This window comes from Nanorana parkeri, unplaced genomic scaffold (assembly GCF_000935625.1).
Source record: "Nanorana parkeri isolate BGI_ZX_2015 unplaced genomic scaffold, ASM93562v1 scaffold450, whole genome shotgun sequence".
Lineage (NCBI taxonomy): Eukaryota > Metazoa > Chordata > Amphibia > Anura > Dicroglossidae > Nanorana > Nanorana parkeri.
Genome location: NW_017306718.1, coordinates 936,221 through 959,291, shown reverse-complemented (window position 1 = coordinate 959,291; position 23,071 = coordinate 936,221). Strand labels below are relative to the sequence as shown.

The 23,071-nt window shown below is 41.0% G+C and overlaps 1 protein-coding gene across 1 annotated transcript in view; it reads right to left on the bottom strand.

Moving 5' to 3' along the window:
• Positions 1-23,071, bottom strand: part of SYNE1 (spectrin repeat containing nuclear envelope protein 1) — a 334,610-nt gene that overhangs the window by 122,572 nt on the left and 188,967 nt on the right. Inside the window, exons 83-93 of the mRNA XM_018560335.1 lie at positions 21,751-21,933; positions 20,763-20,900; positions 18,908-19,093; positions 17,573-17,695; positions 17,295-17,477; positions 16,366-16,509; positions 11,786-11,980; positions 8,504-8,644; positions 4,023-4,190; positions 3,267-3,428; positions 801-995 (exon numbers count right to left, since the gene is read on the bottom strand). Of these exons, the coding sequence (XP_018415837.1) occupies positions 801-995; positions 3,267-3,428; positions 4,023-4,190; positions 8,504-8,644; positions 11,786-11,980; positions 16,366-16,509; positions 17,295-17,477; positions 17,573-17,695; positions 18,908-19,093; positions 20,763-20,900; positions 21,751-21,933 (1,818 nt within the window). The remainder of the gene's footprint in view (positions 1-800; positions 996-3,266; positions 3,429-4,022; positions 4,191-8,503; positions 8,645-11,785; positions 11,981-16,365; positions 16,510-17,294; positions 17,478-17,572; positions 17,696-18,907; positions 19,094-20,762; positions 20,901-21,750; positions 21,934-23,071) is intronic.

Below are 23,071 nucleotides of genomic sequence, written 5' to 3'. Positions count from 1 at the left end.
CAATAGCCACCCAGCTATTTGCTATTTCAAATTGCAATAGCCAATAGCTTAGCAGGCTGGCTGCTGTACCCGCCAACTGAGCTGGGGAGCAGACCAGAGAGAGAACTTTCTCTCTAAGGTCCGCTGCTCTGCTCAGTGGGTGGGGTTTCAATAGCCAGCCTGCTATTGGCTATTGCAATTTGAAATAGCCTTTATCATTTCAGCAGTCTGGCTATTGCTCCCAGCTGCTTACATTCACCTGTCGGCTGCTGAAGAATGGGGGGGGGGCATGGGGGGGGAGGTTGCTTGAGAGTTACTATTAACCCTCAAACCACCAGAAACTACAGTTATCCGGCACCTACCGATCCCCGTGGGTGCTGGATAACTGGGAGTTTACTGTATTAAGATTATAATTAAAATCTACAGTTTATTTTTAATGTTTAGGCAGAAAGTTGTTCATTTATCATGGCATAAAGGACACGGTGATGATCAGGTCTGTGTACACTATCTGTTATAGAAATGTGGTAGCTCATAAATTAATTTAAATCAATTTGAATAATTTAGTATGCATACATTTTGTTTTCGCTTGTGTTGATGAGTTGCATAGTTGTATGACAGCAAAATTATTTCAAAATGTTTAGCAATAAGAATGGCGATTTCTATTTCAGTATATATCCGTTTTACAGAAATACTATACATGCACTGGTAGGAAAAAAAAATATAAAAAACAGATTACCCTATTTATACAGTCTTAAAGCAATATTCAGTGATAAGTGCATATACACAATATTTTCTTTAAATAACTTGACTGCTGTCTGTACCTCCAAGAGTTGCCGTTTTCCTGAGGCCTTCATTCTGATGGTGGCCATTCTTTCAGCCAAGACAGTCAGCGTTGATTGCACAGCTAACTGATCAGCAGCTTCTGAATCCAGAGATTCAGATACTAGCTCATCTGCAAAGGAAGCTTGCAACTTGCTGATCTCTTCCTGCAACATTAAAATCTCATCCATAAGAGCCTGGAGAGAAATATAAAAATGTATTATATACACCTGGGTTTTCAAGTTTTGGCTTAAAATAGGTAGCACGTGATAACTAATGCATAAAGCTAGACTTTAGATATGTATCATAAATTGGCAGATCTCTTACTGAAAACAGTGCATAAGGGATCTGGACATTTTCACTGGAGCTGAGCAGTCATCAGCAATCTTCTCACTAACTTGGTTAATTAAGGTGCATTCCCTTTTATCCACAGACAAGAGTAATATTGGAAAATGTCAACATGGAGATTTTCCAGCACATCAGAATAACTGTGTATATGATAATATACACTTCTAAAGCTCCCATTCTAGATACCTATACTGATTGATCACTGCAAGGAATACAGACGTGTTTAATTTGTTGATTAGATTATCAAAAGTTAGCAACAAGTAATGTAATGACCCACCTATAAACAAATAAGAAAAGGACGAAGGCTTGGATTTGTGGAAGGGCAACTGAGGCCATAGCCTAAGGCAGCAACATTTGTTGGGGTTGTTGGGCTGCCTATTTAATTATTACCTTATCAATTGTTTTCTCTATTTACAAAAAAATATGTATGAGTTACAACTTAACTTTGCGCAAGGGGTTAATGGTACGAGTTGGGTTAAGGCCGGGGTCAGGGGATATCGAGTAAGGTTAGATTTAATGCTATGTTTTTGTGGCAAAAGATAAAAATCACGTTTCGGGTTAAGTTAAAGTTTCAGTTAGGTTTTAGGGAAAGTTTTAGGGGTCTATTCACTAAGCTGCTGAGGGCAGCCGAGTGAATGACCGACCGACCCCAAGTGAAGTGAGCCGAACACTGTTCGGCTATTCACTCCAGGCTTGTATGGCTGATTTGTATGCCTGAAATCGGCTGAAATCAGCTGTACATCGGCTTGCTTCGCATGGCTTCGATTCGGCCGAACATGTTAAGTTCTACTGAACCGAAGGGGTCCTGGGGCCGAAGCTAGCCGAAGAATCGGCCGAGGCTATGTCTAGATCCTTCGGCTGCTTCGTGAATAGACCCCTTAGTGTTGGGAAGAGGAGTTAGGCGATAAATAACTAATTATGGTTTAGTTAAGTTTTAGGGCCCTGGTGAAGGAAAGGTGACATGGATAGGTTAAGGTTATGGGTCAAAGGATGTGTAAGTGCGAGGGGGTCATTTTACTTGTTTCCAGTGCTGAAAACCAAGCACTAAGGGGTCTATTCACAAAGCTGCCGAAGGATCTAGCCGTAGCTTTGGCTGATACTTCGGCTAGCATCGGCCCCAGGACCCCTTTGGTTCAGTAGAACCGAAGGGCTGCTGTACGGGCTATTCACTGTAGCCCGTACAGCTCCCGAAGTTGGCCAAGCGGCTCAGTCGAGCCGAAGGCATATGCTTTGGCTCGACTGAACCGAGGTGAAAGCCGAGGCTGGCCGAACAGCCGACCATTGGCCTGCCGACAGCCTGCTACTGACAGATGGGCGGAGCCAGCCGTCATCTCACGGCTGGCTCCGGCCACTTGCATGCAGAGACAGATCAGCGTCCCTGGTTACCAGGTAACCAGGGACGCTGATCTGTCAGTACACTGAGAACCTGTCAGAGCCGCCGTGATATCACAGTGTGTAATGACAGTTCAGCATCCCCTGGTTACCTAGTGACCAGGGGATGCTGAACTGTCATGAGTTTGTCGAAGCCAGCGGTGATATCACCGCTGGCTCTGCTAAGCTCTCATTGGTCCCGGCCAATAGAAAAAACAGTTGGGCGGAGCGAGCTGTCACTGCTAGCTCCACCCAATCGTTTTCTACTTTTTTTTACAGTTTTTCTATTGTGCTCGGTACCACTGAGGTACCGAGCAGAATAGCCGAGCCGAATGCCACTCGGCGGCATTCAGCTATTCACTCACTGCTGTTCAGCCTCTATGAGAATAGGCCAAACAGCAGCGAGTAGCCTGCCGGAGGTTCGGCTCAGCCGATCCAGATGTTGGATCAGCTGAGTCGAACTCCTTCTGCACCAAACCCAGCCGCAGCAAGCCGATGTACGGCTGATTTCAGTCGGTGTACGGCTGAAATCAGCCGTGCAAGCCTGAAGTGAATAGCCGAACAGCGTTCGGCTCACTTCACTTCGGGTTGGTTATTCACATGGCTGCCCTCGGCAGCTTTGTGAATATACCCATAAGTAAAATAACAGTGTACCATTATTTTTCATATTATTGTATGGCATTTTGTAACCACAGAGCTCTGTAGGCACAGTAAATTATTCTACACACAATCAATATATAGCAGATTACCTGGTGTTCAGCCATCTGACTTTCAGGCGTCTTGCTAGGCTCCAAACTCTCATTTAATTTAACTTCAACTGCCTCCATTTTAGTGGAAATGGATTGAAGAGAATCTTGGTACCTTTGTTGTCGTTCAAGAGCCTCATATAATGTGCGTTGCTTTTCACTAATCTAATAGAGACAGATCAAAGCAGAATTTACTAAAACATAACTAAAGATAGTAGCACAGGTGACCTTAAAATCCACCATAAACAATTTGTAATAAATAATTTATGATTGCAAAAAAAAACACAAGTAGAACGGGACAGAAAAAACACATTTAGATACAGTATCTGCAGCCCCCAAAAAAGCAGATGTGTTTTGGCTTTGTATACTGGGAACAGTTCACACACAGTCCAATCTGCCTGCAACCTATGCAAGTATGTGCACCTCAAGAATCCCTCCCTTCCACTGAGTTGTATAACAGAAAAACCACAATAAGTATACCCTTGCTTATAGTACCATTTTTTGCAGTTTAGAAAGGTCTTGCCCTTCAAAATCACTGAAGCTATTATTTCTGAGCAGGATGTAAGGAATTGGAATTCAGAGGCAGTGTGAAGAAAAAACATGCCCAAATATTACATATTTTTGCATTCACTCACTTGAGTGTTCATTGGGTTTGAGAAAATGTAATTTTGCACATTCCATCCCATGTTGTGTAAGAGTTAGTGTTTGCTTTTAACTTTGAACACATACATTTGGCTTAAGATTAAGATGAAAACCTACCACATTCTTCAGCGTCTCCCAAGAACGCTGTAGATCATCTAATTTGGCGTTAGCAGCTGTCTCTATTCCTGACTCATACATCTCTTGCGGAGAAGCTCTATTAGGATGGATCTTGGCAGCATCTGTCTGCAACTGTTCAGCAGATAAGGCCTGGTAATAAGCAATGTCCTAAGAGCATGAAGGATAACACAGTACTTTCAACAGAAAATGTAACACAAGCATGCATACAAATTTCGGTAACTGCGATATATGTTGTTACCTTGAATATAAAAAAACTATGGTTATGTTTTATCAACACAAACACCTGTAACAATTCAAAGAAATTCTGAAGTGTTAAACAAACAAAACAAAAAACGTTGGTGCCAATGACTAACCCAGATAGCAAGGATAACTTGCTACAAACTTGTGATAGGGTTAAATTGTAATTCTTGTTAACTTGCTGCCCACATTCCTGGCAAGTTGTAGACTTGCAGAACACTTGCAGTACAAGTTCTAGTTGACACTTTTGAATTTGTAGCAAATTTGCTTGGCAAGTCTACAGCAAAGTCTCCTGCAAGTCTTGGCAAGAGCTCTGCAAGCTCACTGGTCTGAAGCCTTGCAATGTAGACTTGCTGTAATTGTGCAACAAAATTGTGAAGCTTGGCAAGTCTGCAATAGTTTAGCAAGTCATTTTCAAACTTGCAGCTCAATTGCTTGCTATCTGGGAAACTAGTCCTGTATTTTTGTTTTATTTTGTGCGCTGAGATTGATGTTACTGGACCACAAGTAGCCTGGTATGATCTACATATAATGTACCTTAAAATTATGCAATGCACCTTAAGAGAATGTAAAAAATATATTATTTGGATGTAAAGCACCTAAAGTGTCTTAGTGTCATGTAAAAACCACATATGAATATGTGTGTATGGATAGATACATAGATCTATCTATCTATATATCTATCTATATATATCTATATAGATCTATATATATCTATATATATAGATCTATATAGATATATAGATCTATATATATACACATACACATATCTACACACACACACACACACAGTATAATCTCTGACAAACAGCCACAGTGGACCCCAAGGAAAACACTGAGTATATGTGGCAATAATGTATCTATGGGACCAATGGGAGAGACAGAATAGAAGACAAGGAAACAATTTCTGTCTTATAGATGCTCTTGAGTCTGGCCTGGGGAAGAGTAGGTGGGCTCCCTGGCAATCACTCCATTAAAGGGTTTGCATATAGCTGTGGGTTCAAGTGCCTGAACATTGGGAGGCTCTTGGGATGCTTCCTCTGAATTGAAGTGAAAGCACAAACAATGTTATCTTCCTCCTGTGTAACTGCTGTAAGAATATGGATTTGGGCACTGTTAGCAATTCTGTGATTTCGCACCTAAACAATAACGAGCAGACACCTCTGCCCCTGACAACATTAACCTTATCCCTAAACAGCACTTAAGAGACACCTGTGTATGCAACTCAAAGACCCTTGCTACTAAACAGCACTACAGAGCAGAGCAGACACCTTTCTCTACAACTCCAGGACCCTCACTACAGCATAGAGTAGCCACTTCTGTCTCCCACTCCCTTGCTCCTAAACAGCACTACAGAGCAGAGCAGACACCTTTCTCTACAACTCCAGGACCCTCACTACAGCATAGAGTAGCCACTTCTGTCTCCCACTCCCTTGCTCCTAAACAGCACTAAGTACACATCTCTGAGTTCAGCTCCATGTACCCCACTCCTAAACAGCACAGAGTAGACACTTCTGTCACCAACTTCAATGTCCTCACCCCTAAACAGAACAGAGTAGATACATCTGTCTCCAACCCCCTTGGTCCTAAACATCAATTAGTAGACATCTCTAAGTCCCCCACTCTTAAGTAGACACTTCTGTCTCCAACTCCACATCCATCACTTCCAAACAGCAACGTGCAGACAACACTTTCCTCTATGCCACAAATGCTATGCCAAAAACAACATTTTATCCAGACTCCCCATAGACTCCTATTATAATCTTCAACTGTATTTATCCGAAAAAATGCCTAAATTAACATCACTGTCTGCAGTTAGAACAGACACTTCAAGCTGTGGATCTGCAATACCAGGTTTACATAATTCTGCACTGTGGAATCACATGAAGAATCAAAGAAGCTGGGGCAGCGGGCTGCAGTTATGCTCCTGTGCACATAGTACATTATTGTACATTATATTATTCTATTTAATAGTTTGTCTCATCCTAACCATCAACCACAATATCCTTTTACATGTTTAATTCCATATACTATGTGTACTATACTATATTATACTAAGCAATATACTAGCATTAAACAGTAGACTAGACAAAGCATGTTACCTTATATGTTATTTGGTGGTCAAGAAATGTTAAAACTTTTTTAGCTATGGATAAGGAAGAAAAAAGGTGAGAAACCCTTTGATTTTTGATTGCTGTGTTTGACCCCGTTAGTGTAAATTGCAATCACTTTCTTCCCCTGTGATACCAGAACAAGTAAAAAAGGGGAACGGGCCTTACCAGAATAGAAATATAAGCACAGCAATAAAAACCTGACAAAGGTAACCTTTCTCCACTTACAAAATACCCAGTTTGAAAGAGATTTGTCATCACTTTCTGTCTCTTTGGCACAAAATTAATGAATCAGAAAGTGACATGAAGTCTAATTATGGGCGACACAGGCAGCAACAAAAACCTGCCCTAAGTTCTAACTCTTCCCTACCCTACACAAAAGTTGGGGTTTAAAAGTAAGCTTTGTTTGTGGTTTGTATCAGTCTGTTGTTTTTTTATTCTCCCCATTAACTTCTGTGTCTGATAATTTTACATGCAAACATACCTAACTCTAAAAGTACCAGTATTGCCCTCCTGCATGTCAATGGTTTAATGTACATATATTGACAGGAAAATTGGAAAGCAATAATGTTATGATGGTTTGGCTTTTGGATATTAGCATTATTTCTATTGTGTATTTCTACAGGGCAGGATCTATAACCAATTTACTGAAATTTTCTGCAATCTAACCTACAACATATTAACATAAGCAGCAACATTTTTTGGCAAAGCCAATATATCACAACCACCTTTATATTTAGCATTGTTATTTGTATATTTTTACACCAGCCTACACCATGCGTGGTACATAAACTCAATTCTGTTTCACTTTTTTCCTAGTTCAGAAACTATCCCTTGTCCCTAAGCATAATGCATATGGCAGAGTACATCCCTACTAAGGATGAGTAAAGTGGTTCTTTAACATTGTACAGAAAACACAGAAAAAACAACAAAAACAAGACAAAACAAATACAAGACAAAACATTTATTTCACAGTGAAGTGCAACACTCAGCTTTCTGTACCAAGTATCAATTTTCTTTTTAACAATCAGTAGCTACAATGTTTTGCACAAAGCATATTTTTTAATAAGATTAAAAGCAAACAACTGTGTAGTAGAAGTGTAGTAGTTAAAAGCAGTCAGTCTGATATATGGATGAACTGATATGACTGCTCTTTTGCGAAAAGCTAAACTCAGTTTTATTACAACTGTGTTATTCATTAAAATGCCATTGCTGTTATGGGACATTTTGAGACAACTACAGTTTGAACTTCAGGATCTTTTTATTTCCATGACGTTTTTGCTGGTGATCAGTAAAGATCTGGGTACCTCTGATTAGATGTCGCTTCAATGAATATCAAAGAAACCCTAAAAGTTTATAAAATTGAAACCAGTGTTGAAAAACACCTTGCCAAGTCCACAATTACCTGTATTAGTCTTCAAATGGGTCTCTGTGTACCTCTGTAGCCTACCTGGAAGGCTGTACATGGAGAGTCTTGTCTTTTGCCCAAGTCAAGAGTAAAATTGGCCATACGCTAGTAGAATAAAAACAGATTCCTCCAGTCCCACCAAATGGTATAGATGGACAAATCTCCCACTGCCAGCTATCGTACTCAGGAGTCGCTGCTGAATACCAGGACAGTTATTGGCTGCAGGCAATGTTTGTCAGCTTCATCGACCAAACTAAATTGACAAATCAACTTTTGTAGAGTGGAGGGGTGCTGACGGGGCCACCCATGGCTCTAACTTCACTCCAGGTATGGTCAGCTTAAGCCCTGCCTCCTCTTTTCAGCCCACCATTGCAGTGGACAAAAGAGGTTTTTAGCATTGGGCAGCTAAATGACAGAGTATGGGCAGAATTCAAAGTACATGTACACTCTGGGCCTAGGATTCAAGGCGGCTCCACAGGGACCCAGCAAACAATTTTAACATTGGTATTTGCGAAAAAACACAAGGTGGCTGCACTTAAGCACCAATATTACTTTAGACAAATTAGGCTGGTCAGGTTTATTCTAAAGTACACGTCTTTTTTCACCTTGTTGTATGATGACTCAGAACGACAAGAAGGTACAGAGAACTGAATGCTGCCTTTAAACAGGTAAATAGGTAGGGGGAAAATACAGCACAGTGATACCTGATTAACAGAAGCATCTGTATTAGCCACAGGTGAAGGTGAACGACAAGCCGGTGGAGAGGAAATCTCACTGTTGGTACCCTCCTCCCCTGATTCCTCAGTGACAGGTGACAAGAGAGTGTGACAGCGACCAGCGGTCATCTGACATGAAAGACCATCAGAAGAACCCCAGGAGGCAGCAAGCAGATCAGAGAAAGTAAGAGACAAGTGCACACACAAATCAACACACGTCAAAAGACAACTAATCAGCATCAGTGTCATTCATTAAGAAATATACAGTATGTTAATTGAAAACTAACATGAACAAACTTCATTTTTCACAATAAAGATATGTTTTGTACACCTGCCAAAGTAGTCTTCCTAAGACTATTTACAGGCTGGGATCTATCAATACTTTTACAACATACAGTCACAAATTTAGTTGGGCCCCTATTAAAAGGGCCCCTGCCATATACCAAACAAAAACATTTAATTGTAAACCTAGTAAAAGTAAGACATATAAAAGGTTATGGTATTGCCTTCTATTTGTAAAATCATGAGATTACATTTCTGTCTCACCTAAACAGAACTTGTCACCAATAGGCATGATATGAATATCTGCTTTTGAATTATTATAATATTGCAGGCTAACTTTTCAGAGGTTACATTATTTACTTGTATTCTTTTTCTTCTAGAGCAGAAGGATGAGGATGGAGGCTGTCCTATCTCCTGTCTGAGCCTAATGCTGATAACAGACACTAAAAAACTGTCATCAAAAAAGGTGCTCCCAGAATTGGTTAAAAAACATTATGAGGGGAATTTATGAAAGTGTTTGCACCAACATTTTTACTCGCAAAGGCCAAAAAGTCATGCTAACTAACCACAAAGTTTTATCTCTGTTATACAGCTCCTCCTGGAGGACAACTGAATAGCCCTGAAGTGCTCAGCTGACTTGAGAATATGAAGGCAAATTATCTTTGTGATACTTTAAGAAGTGCTCAGGAGCATTTCTAGGATGTGCGCCAGTCGCAAATGCTGGGTGTAAATATTGTGCAAATGCTGGGTGTAAATATCGTGCAAATGCTGGGTGTAAATATCGTGCAAATGCTGGGTGTAAATACCGTGCAAATGCTGGGTGTAAATACCGTGCAAATGCTGGGTGTAAATATCGTGCAAATGCTGGGTGTAAATATCGTGCAATTGCTGGGTGTAAATATCGTGCAAATGCTGGGTGTAAATATCGTGAAAATGCTGGGTGTAAATATCGTGAAAATGCTGGGTGTAAATACCACGCAGTTGAAAAATTATGCTAAATGTTGGAAAACATGAAGTGAGTTGCAAACATTAATATATTGCAGGAGCAACGACAGAAAAAAAGACACATAACAGCAATAACATTTTGTGGTTGCCATTAGGGATGTCCCGATACCGATGCTAACATCGGAATCGGGCCCGATACAGGGCATTTTGACAAGTACTTGTCAAAATGCCCCGATGCCCAGCGCCGAAGCTTGCACTGTTTTTTTTTTTTACCTTCCGTGGTGGCTGGGGTTGGGGTCCTCTGGGCAGGCTGTTGGAGCGTCGCGTCACTGCTGTGGGCAGAGCTCCAGGTGGGGTCTAATGTAGCCCACAGAAGTGATGCGACGCTCCTCCGCTCAGTTTTTGCCACTTTGCTAGTATTGTATTTATAATCTGATTGCAAGTGTACATTTACTTCTTCATATAGAGTAACATGTAGTTGTACTATGGATCATGATTTAACCTAATCATGTTAACATGGGAATAGGGGATAATTGAAAAATCTATTGCTGTAGTGTACTCTATATGTAGTACATGTACAGTACTAGCAGGGTATAATTGTAAATGTATTATCTGCACTGTATTAGCAGTATATACTCTATATGTACTACATATAGAGTACATATAGAGTAAACACTGCTAATACAGTGCAGACAATAGATTTACAATTATACTCTGCTAGCATGAATGGATTAAATGATCTGTATGTAGCCCTGTACTAGGGATCATTTAATCCATTCATGTTAGCAGAGGATAATTGTAAATCTATTGTTGCAGTGCACTCTATATGTACATGTACTATATACTACATATAGAATGTACTGCAACAATAGATTTACAATTCTCCCCTGGTAACATGAATAGGTTAAATCATGATCCATAGTACATAACATGTAGTTGTACTATGGATCATTTAAAGTCACCTGTCCCTTTAAGAAAAGTATCGGTAATTGGTATCGGCAAGTACATGAGGGGAAGTACTTGTACTTGAGCCTGAAAAAGTGGCATCGGGACATCCCTAGTTGCCATGACACTTTGGTCTTTGTGCCAAAACTTTCATGTTCATAAATTCCTCCCATTGATGCCATACACAACACCATAAAATGCAACCAAGGACATCTCTAAATTATTATGGTCATCCATTATTGGTGGATGAAAGAAACATTATTTCTTACAGAAATCATATAATAATAATTAAGTAATTTCATATCTGCCCAATACATTTCTGTGCAAACAAGTTGGAACTGAACATTTTTTGTTAACCTATAGTCAGTGCTTATTTTGAAAGGCCACATTGCATATTGATATGGCTGTGATACCCTTTCATAGCAAAATAAAATAATTGTAATAATAATACGAGATAGAAGACTTTGTACATTTTTAACAACGTAACCTGATATCCTAACATTTATTTTGTAAGATGTCCCTGTTGCCTAGCAATACATTTCCTACATCAGTCCTCCATTTTATACTGCACTAACAATGTCACTAGATAAATTCTTGCACGCAAGAACTAAAAATGACAACATTGAAAGTTGTGGCAATGAAAAGGGATTACTAGCTAGGAAACAAAAAAGTGACCCTGGGGAGTGAATGAATTCAATGATGTCTGGACACGGACACTCTCCAGTCACATGCCTTGGACAGTAAACAAACAGCATGCAGGAAAGATGTGCTACACTAACAAAGGAGACAATAGTGAGCTGGTTAACATTTTAAAGACAATTGGACAGCATAGAACAAAAAAAAACATAAGCTGTTTAAATTTGCATTTAACGGAAGTGTCAGTGGAATATTTTGACTAAGCATAAGCTGATTTAATCTGATAATGAATATGATTGTTATGATTTAAGAACTGTATTATAACAGAAATGTTACATAAAAGCAATCGAATATCTTTTTTGCAAGAAAGCGGCCGACATCAGTAGCTGTGCCTGTGGCTTTGTTCCTGCCTCCATGTAACGCAGCTCATACAATAGCAGATAATGTGATCAGAGGCCTTACCATAACAACTGATGGGTGAGCAGAGTGTGCAGGGAGGAGTTCAGCATCCAGTTCTTCCATTCCCTCTGTCAGTCCCTCCACTTCAGTTACCGTCAGTAACATTGTAGCATGTTTGGCTTTCATTGTTAACATCTTACACTTTGAATTCAGCGACGCTATCTGGTCCTGATAGCCCTTGATTTTCTTTGCCAGCTCCTGCGAACACATTTTTTATTTAGTCCGGCAGGGAACATAGAAAGGAACGTGAAAAAAAGAAACAAAATCAAGCTCTCATTGTGCTTCAGGCAGCCAAATAGGCTGGGTGCGTCTGGCCAATAAAATCACAGCTCATGAGCCCTGCATCATCCATCAGCAGCGGCTAAGAGGCAGGATGTTGTTGACTGTGAAAATGAACTAAGCCAGGCTGCATCTCACAATACAGGGAAACCACAGAAGTATAAAGCTGCAGCGACAAGAGGAAATGGCCGCGCAGCTTTCAGGACTGGCACATAATAAGATTCAGCAAACAGACGGAGAGGCCAAACTGGCAAGGTTCTGGTTACTTAATACAGAAAAGTATAAGCTGACCACCAGATGGCTTATGTCTTGGGCTCTGTAATGAAGTCATGTGATGACTACCAGCATAAAACATGCAACGCTCAGCTCTTGCCAAGCGTTAAACAATGACAGGAGAAGTATTGAACAATCGGGGGCAACAACTGTTAGATAAAATAATTACTATCTAAAGCATGGGCACTATACTGCTATTAACTACATACGGGCCATACAGAGAATATACATTTGATCTATGCAGTTTAAAGTGAGTCACAAAAGTTCTATATGATTTGAATTCTGTACCTTGTACATTTACACAAGAGGTGTACAGACCTAAAACTTATTATATAGGCTGTTCATACTTGCGCCCATGCATCAGCAAAATTTAAACAGCATGTCGCATTTAGAAAGCGCTTGCCAAACGTGACCATTGCAATCAATTGTGGGCATGCAGTTGCAGCGCAATATTGCAATAGAAAGTCCCCATTGAAATAAAAAGAGAAAAGAATGACATTCAACAGGCTGCAGTATTGCCTCCTGGATACCTTCTGAAAAGTGATCCACCATGGATTGCTTTTCAGGGGGTGGAGCATATTGCTCATGTGAATGAGGCCTAAACGGAAAGTTTATAGGTTGCCATGGGTAAATGCATTTTGCCCCTTATCGCCATCCACTGTATTCTCCAGTAATATTCACACACATTTATTCCAACACGTTGCATGGAGGCATTCTACACCTTTCTGTACTTTTAACAAATTACTTAGGTAACCGTTTGCCTTTCTATACAGCTATACATTGCATGTGGGCTATTTTATATCCTAGCTATTGCTATATTTACACAACAGAAGCCGTATTATAAATTAATTTTGTCTAAGGAATTACATTTATTTAAGCAGGTGATAAGACAAATGTAAATATTAGGTAGTAGAAAAAAAGCTCAGTAATATGACTGTATTGTTTGTCTAAACCAGGATTATTTGCATGGTAAAACACAGCATTTTATCGTGCATATACTGGCCACTGGGTGGCAGAGGTAAGCCACGGTGCCTTGCATTGTTATAATAATACATTGGTTTCTTTTTTTTCAGTTTGTTTCTTTTCTTAACTTTATTTAGACTGTCTACACTCTATTCATGCCTCCGCACAGCAGCACTTTACGTTGCTATTCAATGTGGTGACCTACGGTGACATCCAGTGCGCTGCGGAAAAATGCTTTAGTATAGCCAAACACATATCACACCCACGTTGTGGTGTCAATGGGGCACACAGAAAATGATTGTCTTGTATGTGCCCTAGTGGTGACTAGCGTTGTGCGAACAGGTCTTAAAGTGAACGCCATGCATTAACAGGCCCTAAAGGGAACATATAATGGTGTACAGTTGTCATACATATTTTCTTTATTATGGTCAAGACTAAAGAATACAAATGAAAACAAATATATATATTTTGTCACAAAAAAATAAATAAAATTGCATACAGAAATATGTAAGACTGATGGCAGAAAGACAGTCTGACTTTTTTTAACATCTTTCTTGGGAGTATAGAGCTATATTTAGCTGACACATGTTTAAATTCACTTACTATTCATTGACTCACTACCTATGCTTTTCCAAGCACCATTAAAGTTTATATGATTCTTCGCTCTTGTGTGAATAAGGGCTATAAAAATACAGCACCCCTGAACCTTATTTACAATCTTACTATATTTAAAAGTTTCATTACTACCCCCCAAATGAGATTTTTTTTTTAGTCATATGAAATGAGCACCCTAAATCTATTCCTTTCATATATGAACATCAGTTTACAAATGTTTCTTTGATTACAGGCCAGATATAGTGTGACAGACTGCAACAAATATGTTCTTTTTAAGACGTCAGTAAAAAAGCAATATTTCACTTGTTTATAGTTTATTAGGCACTAATTTACATTTTACGTGGTGTACTGAATATACTGCAAATGGTCTTTTGGGCACACAACTTAAATCTGGCCTTGCAAAAGGATATCTGCAAAAGTATTGGAAAAATAAAATATAATCTTCCCAAATATATAGAGCCAGTGTGGGACACGGCAGCTGTCATACGCCGGCTCTATATACTAAGGGGTCTATTCACGAAGCTGCTGAAGGATCTAGCCGTAGCTTCGGCCGATCCTTCGGCTAGCTTCGGCCCCAGGACCCCTTCAGTTCAGTAGAACCGAAGGGGTGCTGTACGGGCTATTCACAATAGCTCGTACAGCTCCCGAACTTAGCCGAGCAGCTCAGTTGAGCTGAACGCATATGCATTGGCTCGGCTGAGCCGTGCTGAAAGCCGAAACTGGCCGAGCGGCCGGCCAATGTCTGCTTCTGACAGCTTAGAAAGAGTAGGTTACCAGCACTCAGATTGATTTAAATAAGTCCTTTTTATTGGACATACGTGTCACAATAGTCAAACAGCCGACGTTTCGGGGCCACGCAGGGTCCCTTCCTCAGGGCAAAAGATGTGACCACATCTTTTGCCCTGAGGAAGGGACCCTGCGTGGCCCCGAAACGTCGGCTGTTTGACTATTGTGACACGTATGTCCAATAAAAAGGACTTATTTAAATCAATCTGAGTGCTGGTAACCTACTCTTTCTACTTTGTGCATTACACGGTGCCATCCGTGGGAGTTACTGCAAGCACCTCATCTCTACTGGCCGGGACTGCTGAAAGGTGTGCGGAGAGCACCCTCACCAATCACAACTGCTTCTGACAGCTGTCGACAGTCTGCTTCTGACAGCTGGGCGGAGCCAGCCGTGATCTTACGGCTGGCTCCGGCCACTTGCAGAGAGATCAGCGTCCCTGGTTACCTGCTAACCAGGGACACTGATGTCCAAACAGCTTACTCTCCCTGGCGCCCCGGGAGTCTCCTGCTCCCGGCCGCCAAGGAGAGAAACACTGCTGTTTCTTTTTTTTCTTTATTCTGACACGGAACGTTCAGAATAGTGAAAAAAAAAATGCGCCCGGGAGAGTTTTTTTTTTTACGGCAGGAGAGCCGCCGGACAATAGGAAACTATTGGGCGGAGCTAGCTGTCACTGCTAGCTCCGCAGAATCGTTTTCTATTTACTTTTACCTTTTTTAACTGTTTTCCCTCAGAGGGACCGAGCAGAACAGCCGAGCCGAATGCCGCTCAGCGGCATTCGGCTATTCACTCACTGCTGTTCGGCATTTATGAGAATAGACCGAACAGTAGTGAGTAGCCTGCCGGAGGGTCGACTCAGCCGATCCAGATGTTGGATCGGCTGAGTCGAACTCCTTCTGCCCTTCGGGTCAGCCGAACCAGCCTGAAGTGAATAGCCGAACAGTGTTCGGCTCACTTCCCTTCAGGTCGGTCATTCACTCGGCTGCCTACAGCAGCTTAGTGAATAGACCCCTAAAGGTCGTGACACACTGTACGCGAAGCCGTGCAGAGCGAAGCAAAGCTATCCGCCACGGAGCTTTGCGTGCAGTGTGTGAGCTGAGTGCAGTCAGATGATTGACAGCACCTTCAGCCAATCGGCTTGTCCGTAACAACCTGCCAGCTGTCGCATTGCGACGCGCTGGTTTATACGCGCGAGCCGATTGGCTGAAGTTGAAATTGGTCATCTCGGCACGCTCAGCTCCGCGAGCTCTCGCAAGCTGAGGTGCCGAGCAGAAAATGACATGACACACTGCTCGCAAAGGCAGCGCGCCCCCGCTCCGCGCTGCTTTGCGTGCAGTGTGTCACGGCCTTAAGAGTTGATCGATCAAGTAACCGATGGTCAGCTCAGCTCACGGTCTTCTCCCTGCACAGAGCAGTGACTGACAGTCACTGCTCCCCGCAAGGATTCCCGCCTTCCCTCTATGGACCTCCAATAATGTAAGGATCCTTCCTGGCTTCAGTGTGGCTATGTGCTATATGCTGACTTGGGTTCACAGGATAACAACAGTAAATGCACTCCGGTGACCCAAAAGAAAAAAGGTATGGTTTTACTTCTCTTTTAACACTTTGAAAACAATACAATAAAACATATACAGAAAAACACCACTACAATTATTTAGATACAGCATACCTCATGGCGTTTAATTTGGATCTGAAGTTCTTGGATGTTGTTAGTTGTTACTTTTGCATCTTGTAGTTCCCGATGTGCTTCCTCAATGAGATGCTGCAAATGTCTCATTTCTTGCTCATACTGTTCATACTGAACTACTGCCTCCTATGGGTTAGGGAAACAAAGCAACAATTTCATCTGAAACTGTGTTTAAAGTGCACAACACAATGTTTATATTTTTGCAAAAGCCCAGTATTAAAGTGACACTAAACTCAGCAGTTCAATCTTAAAAATGCATTCAAGTTCCTTAACTATTAACAAAAATGTATCTTATTTGGCTGTAGATCCTCAATTCCTCTCTGAATTCATGCTGACACTGTCCTTCCTTCAGGATGGTGGCTACTTTTGTTCCCCATGGTCCCTGTGTGTGCCACGACTCCAAGCTCACTCCTGTGATGCACTACTCTCATGTTTAGATTACTAATTTGTATTGAGATTGTAGTCCATCACGGGATTGAGCTTAGAGTGGCGGCTACTTTACAGCACACACAGGGACCATGGGAAACAAAAGTAGCCAACCTCCAAAACAAAGGACATTCTCAGTATGAATTCAGAGATGATTTGAGGATCTACAGCTGAGTGATACACAAATAAGATACATTTTTGTTAATAGTTAAGGAACTTGAATGCATTTTTTAAGTTTAACTCCTGAGTTGTGTCAATTTAAACAAGGATAAGGATAAAACGATATACTTAGTAACACTGGGTGACAAAATCCATGCATTTCCCACCAAAATTAATTTCTGTTCTGCCTATACATAGCACCTACACCATTTTCAACACATATTTATATACTTGGTACATATGGAATGATTCAAATGGCTAGTGGGGAGATTAGATCCATAAGCATGTGCTGTTTTTGTGACTCTTCATTTCATTCAAGTAGTTACCTGCATTATATTGCACTGTTGGATAGCTGTGTGTTGAAGACGGCTGGTCTCCTCTAGCAGCCTGATAGCTGTACGGCATATAGGAAGACTGGTGACTACCTCTTCAGGGATTCTTAAGGCACTCTGGCAAACCTGAACAGCTTGTACTTTTGGCTTCAGAGACTCCATTTTGGAAAGCAGATGCTGTAAAATGTAAATATTAATTTAAGGCAGTTTGTGGTAAACATCATAAACCTGAATTCAATAAACTTTTAGGAGTAAGCTCAACACCATCTCACCTGTCGATGTGATAGTTGCTCCTTAAGACTCAGGTGTCCAAGTTCTGGAGAAGTAAGTGTAGACTGAGCTTGTGCCAGTGCTGTTTGTAAAGCTCTCACTTCACTCTCAAACGTTCTCATATCCTGAATGGTATAATGAAATCAAGACAACATTATAGTACTTGGGTAACCATTGATCATTCTACAAAATAATACAAATTGTAGTTGTGTTATGATGTGAACAGACAAGAGCATATTATCTCATGTATAATATTTTACCAGCATCCTAATTCTTATGTATGTACTCTTAGTGCACACACTGCAAACAAGAAGATGGGCATTCTTATTAGAGAGTTAGAAAAAAATACCAAAACTTCTACTGGCCTCTGAGGCTCTAGCACTATATTTTTAAATGGCTGCAAGTGGGGCCTTGAGCCCAATTTGCAGAAGTTAAGATCATGGGCACACTGTGTCCTGGTTGGGGGGCTACCTGAAAACGTTTTGGAAGATTTGAATGGTACTTTTTTCTGCATTTAGCGATATTATAAGTTTATATACTATAAATTATGTGATCGCTTTATAATAAACCTGTGCTTTAGTGCTGGCACTCCACAGTTGCTTGCACTTACTTTCTATCAACTCCCACACTTCTCTTTATTCTACCAGGGAAGAGCGACACTCCACTTCCTCCCAACCTTGGTGCTTTGGTGATTGGTCACTCAGGCACCCAATACTGTCACCCAATACTGTCACATGGGGCAAGGAGATAATACTCTGCCAAGTGTAGGTTGCACATTGCAACAATCTCGAGCTTAACCAGCACTGCTTTTCTTTGCTTCCTTGTGTGAATGGAGTGTTGGGGGACAGAAGGGAAGGTAAATATAAGCAGCTGTGCATGGGCCAGGCACAGGTTCACTTTAAGATATGCTTTCATAAATTGCAGCTAAAGACTCAGGCAACCTTATCCTTCAATACATGCAAGATATACCATTTGTGAATAATATAGCACATACAGTAAATATCCTTCAGTTGCCCTTTTTTCCTAGGCCCATTTTTTCATCAAATCCAGAGTGCTTACAAGCTGTTCTTTCAGTTAGGTAGACTCCGTACCCTTGTGACATTTGTCATTGTATTCCAGTAATCGTAAGCAGGAGTGACCAGGCAGAATGGAGTGTGCCTAGGCACTGTCCCACGTGCGGAAGTGCTCTGCTGTTTCCCATTGTTAACTATATGCTAAAGGTACGTTATTTTACTTATTGCTTTGTCACTCTATACTGCGCTAACAAATTCCTGTTAGCAGCCAAATGTTTATGTATAGCTCCTCCTTAGTGTCTTGTACTATGAGAAGACTCTTACTTCTGCTGCATCATAAAGGCTCATCAGGCGTTGTTTGATTGTTTGTTGCAGTTCTTCAGTCTCTCGTCCAAGTTCTGATACTTGCTGACACAATCCTTCAGTATGGTGCACACTTGATAAGTAGTCTATCTTCTCATTCATAGCTTCCAGATCACTGCGGATATCTCTAGACTCATCCAACATAGCCTATAAACAACAAACATGTAAATAGACATTTCATGCAAGTTAAATCGTTCAGTAAGCTGCTTATGTTATCCAGTAAATACAGCAACTGTGATCGAAGTCAGATAGTTTTCAAATTACTTTGGCAGAGAGTCAGTAGGTGGACAGTATGTGTGTACTGAGGTCTGTGCAGTGTTTGCTTCCTACATCAGCAGCTACATTTAAAATTCCAATGTAGATTTGAATTTGATTGGTGACTCTGAGAAACCTCTTAATAATGGATTTCCACATGCAAGAGGCAGGGAGGGGTTTCAGCATCACCATTAGGCACATTCCAGGATCATCACATTACAGACCTAAGAAATTGGGGTGGACTGGTGCAATCTCTAAATACGACACTAGGCTTCTAAGCAGCTACGTGATACTTCCTGTATTCCTCTCAAGACTTTCAATTTCTGACATGTTTTTTTAATCACTGCCTGTCTAAGGCTAGATAAAGTAAAGAGGAAAAATCAGTTAAAGCTAAAGTATAGTGTGCTCACACATATAATACTTACCATTGCCCCCCTCCTCTGATATCAACATGCAATTACAATTTTTCAATTAAACCATTTTCAAGAAATACCCGTTTTGAGACCCAGTAATGTTGGTCTGCTGCATATTGTTGCAGTTTGGTCAGAAGGGCTGGCAAGCTCCTGTAAACATCAGGGATCTCTGCCTCAGTTCTTTTTCAAAAGCATTTTATGAAAGAACAGAACACATCACAGGGATCCCTTTAGATGTGCCTGCTTCTTTCTGCTGGCCAATGGATGCTGTGAAGTCTGCTGATTGGTTGACTGGTTGCAGGCACGTCTAACAGCGGTACCGGGGATTTGTTCTTTCACATAAAGCTCTGGAACAGAATAACTGATGGCAGAGAAAACTAATGGCTCTGAGAGGGGGACCAGTGATGTCAAGGGGGAGAAATGATTGATGAATGATGGAGATCAAGATAGCTGCTGTAGGTTCAAAGGGTTATATTGCAAATGCAAGTTTACAGGAAATTGAGAGTAATTAGTTTCAGCACAGGAGAGGACATACAACAAATGTGGGGAAAAAAAGGAAGGTTAAAGTTCAGCTTTTAGTTTTTTTTTAATCTGGTGCAAACTGACTTACCTGGAAAACTTGTCAGTTACAGTGCTTCTTGCAAGCTGACAATGCAAGTTGCGTCCTCGCAATTAGCAGCAGTGTTGTCAACCTGCCATATGTGCTCTTTTAGTTGGCCATTTGGCTGCCTTGCAGGTCTATCAGATAGGCAGCCCAATGGCCAACTGAAAGAGTCTGCACAGCAGCTGACAACACTGCTGCTAAGCTGACAACACTGCTTAGCATTGTCTGTCAAGATAAGAAACTTTGCAACAAATTCCCTAAAAAACAATTATCTTAAGAAAACTGTATACAGTTACCAAACATATTGAATACCAGGTTTAGAATTTAAATTATCTTAGCCAATATTGATCTACCTCTAATGTTTTCTAAATGATCTACCTATAATGCTTTCCAAATTGTGGCAAGTAAATCTACAGGAGACTGGGCAGCCCTCAATACATTTGTGTGTTAAAGTGTGCATAAAGGAACACATACATAGCTACCCAAAGTCATCTATTTGGTGGTGTAATTCAAAAGAAACACTGAAATTTCAACTACAACTTACCTGATGAGACATTGCCTGATCACGAAGCTGGCTTGCTGAATTCCAGATGATTGCACCGTGTACTAATATTTTTGCCTTCCCTATCCAACGCAAAATAAATTCTAGCATTTCATTGTATTCTTCTAGTTGAATTGCAGCCTATAAAAAAATTTAGTTGATGGTTAACATATAGACATTATACAAAGAAAATCTGGCAAGAAGCAAAACAGCTGCTCACAGCAACCAATACTAAAACCCCTGAAATGTGTTGGTATTTTTTACAGACTTTTGAACAAATAAAGGGACACAAATTTAAATATATTGTCTTCGGGTCATTTACATTTGGTGTTATGAGTAGGAAGAGGAGGGATAGCAGCACAGTGGTTCAAAGCTGCTGATCATAACCCCCAGACTGCCAGAAGATCAACACTGTGGGGATTATCTGGTATCAGTGGAGGGACAATTTCTACATTAAGCAGCAGCCAACAGCACATGGGGCACATTTTATCAGAAGTTAGTTATGTCCCTGGTGCTGCCAACCTCAAAACAAATAACTGGCCTTCAGCTTTAATTGATTTGAATAGCATCTCACTGTGAACATAATTCTGATCTGAATAAGTCCTCAGTATGACTGATGAGCTTCTTTACTTTAGTATCCTTTACAGTCATATAAATACCTAGTTTATTATGATCGGTTAAATCGATATGCAAAGATCCCAATCACTGCCATGTTGTTTGTATTTTTCTTTAAAGTAACACTAAACTCAGGAGTTAAATCTTAAAAGTGCATTCAAGTACCTTATGCCCTTTATTAACAAAAATGTACCTCATTTTTGTTAATATAGTACTTGAAATTATTTTTTAAATTGAACTAAAATACAACTTGCGGACCACCTACTGTCTAAAAAGTGTGCATCAGTGTGGTAGGGGAGTACACTATAAGATGACAGGAGTTCTCATAAAAAAACAAACAAACAAAAAAACAAATGACGCAATGTCAGTTTCATACCTGTTTTACTCTGCCTGTCTTGTATTCAGCCTCCTTGCTGGCTTGCAGTTGCACTTCAGTTAGTACGCCTACTTTGTCCACCAACTGCTTTGCCAGTGTGTGATTTTGCTCACTAAAGTCTTGCACAGCTGCATCCAGTTCTACAAGCTTTATATTGCACTTGTCTAACTCCTCACATAAGATCTGTGAAAAGAAGGAATTGCAATCAGACATATGCACACAATATTCAAACTGTTATAAATGCTATATGCAGTGTGGCAGCAATTACACTTTTGAACTGCTGTACACAGGAAATAGTTTATATTGTAAAGTATGCACGCACGCACTTTTGTTTTGTTACACTTGTTAATATGAAATAGGGACCGTAGACTGAAAGCTAATTAAGGGCAGGGACTGATGTGAATGTATAATATGAAAGTGATGTGTAAATTGACAGCACTATATAAATAAATGTAATAAATAAATTAATAGAATACAGTCCACAATAGAAGTCACCAGCACTCGATGATATGTGCAAGAAGTAAAGCACTTTTTATTAAATTGTCACATGCGTCATACAGCCAACATTTGGGGGCCACGCAGGGTCCCTTCTTCTGGGTGACATAGTGTTCACATCTCTGCATTTTTTATGTCCAGCTACTTAAATGGAACTTACACATAGAGGGTTATTCACAGCTAGCTTCGGTTACGGGAGCCCTTCGGTTCAGTAGAACCGAAGAGCTGCTGTAGGGGCTATTCCCTATAGCCCGTACAGCTCCCGAAGTTGGCCGAGCGGCTCAGTCGAGCCAAAGGCATATATTACTAGGTAACCAGGGGACGCTGATCTGCCATTACGATGAGAGCTTAGCAGAGCCGGCGGGGATATGAAAGCCGACTCTGCTGAGCTCTCATGGCAATGACAGTTCAGCGTCCCCTAGTTACTTGGTAATCAGTGGCTATCAGTACCATGAGAACTCAGCAGAGCCGGCTTTGATACCACCGCCGGCTCCGACGAGCTCTCATTGTAATGACAGCTGGTCCCGGCCATTAGAAAACAGTTGAGTGGAGCTAGCTGTCACTGCTAGCTCCGCCCAATCGTTTTCTATTTTTTTTTCTACCTTTTTAACTGTTTTTCTATTCCGCTCGATACCACAGAGGTACCGAGCAGAATAGGCGAGCCGGATGCCACTATTCACTCACTGCTGTTCGGCCCCTATGGGAATAGGCCGAACAGCAGCAAGTAGTCTGCCGGAGGTTCGGCTCAGCCGATCCAGATGTTGGATCGGCTGAGTCGAAGTCCTTCTGCTCTTCGGGTCGGCCCAACAATCCGACGCCTTTTGGC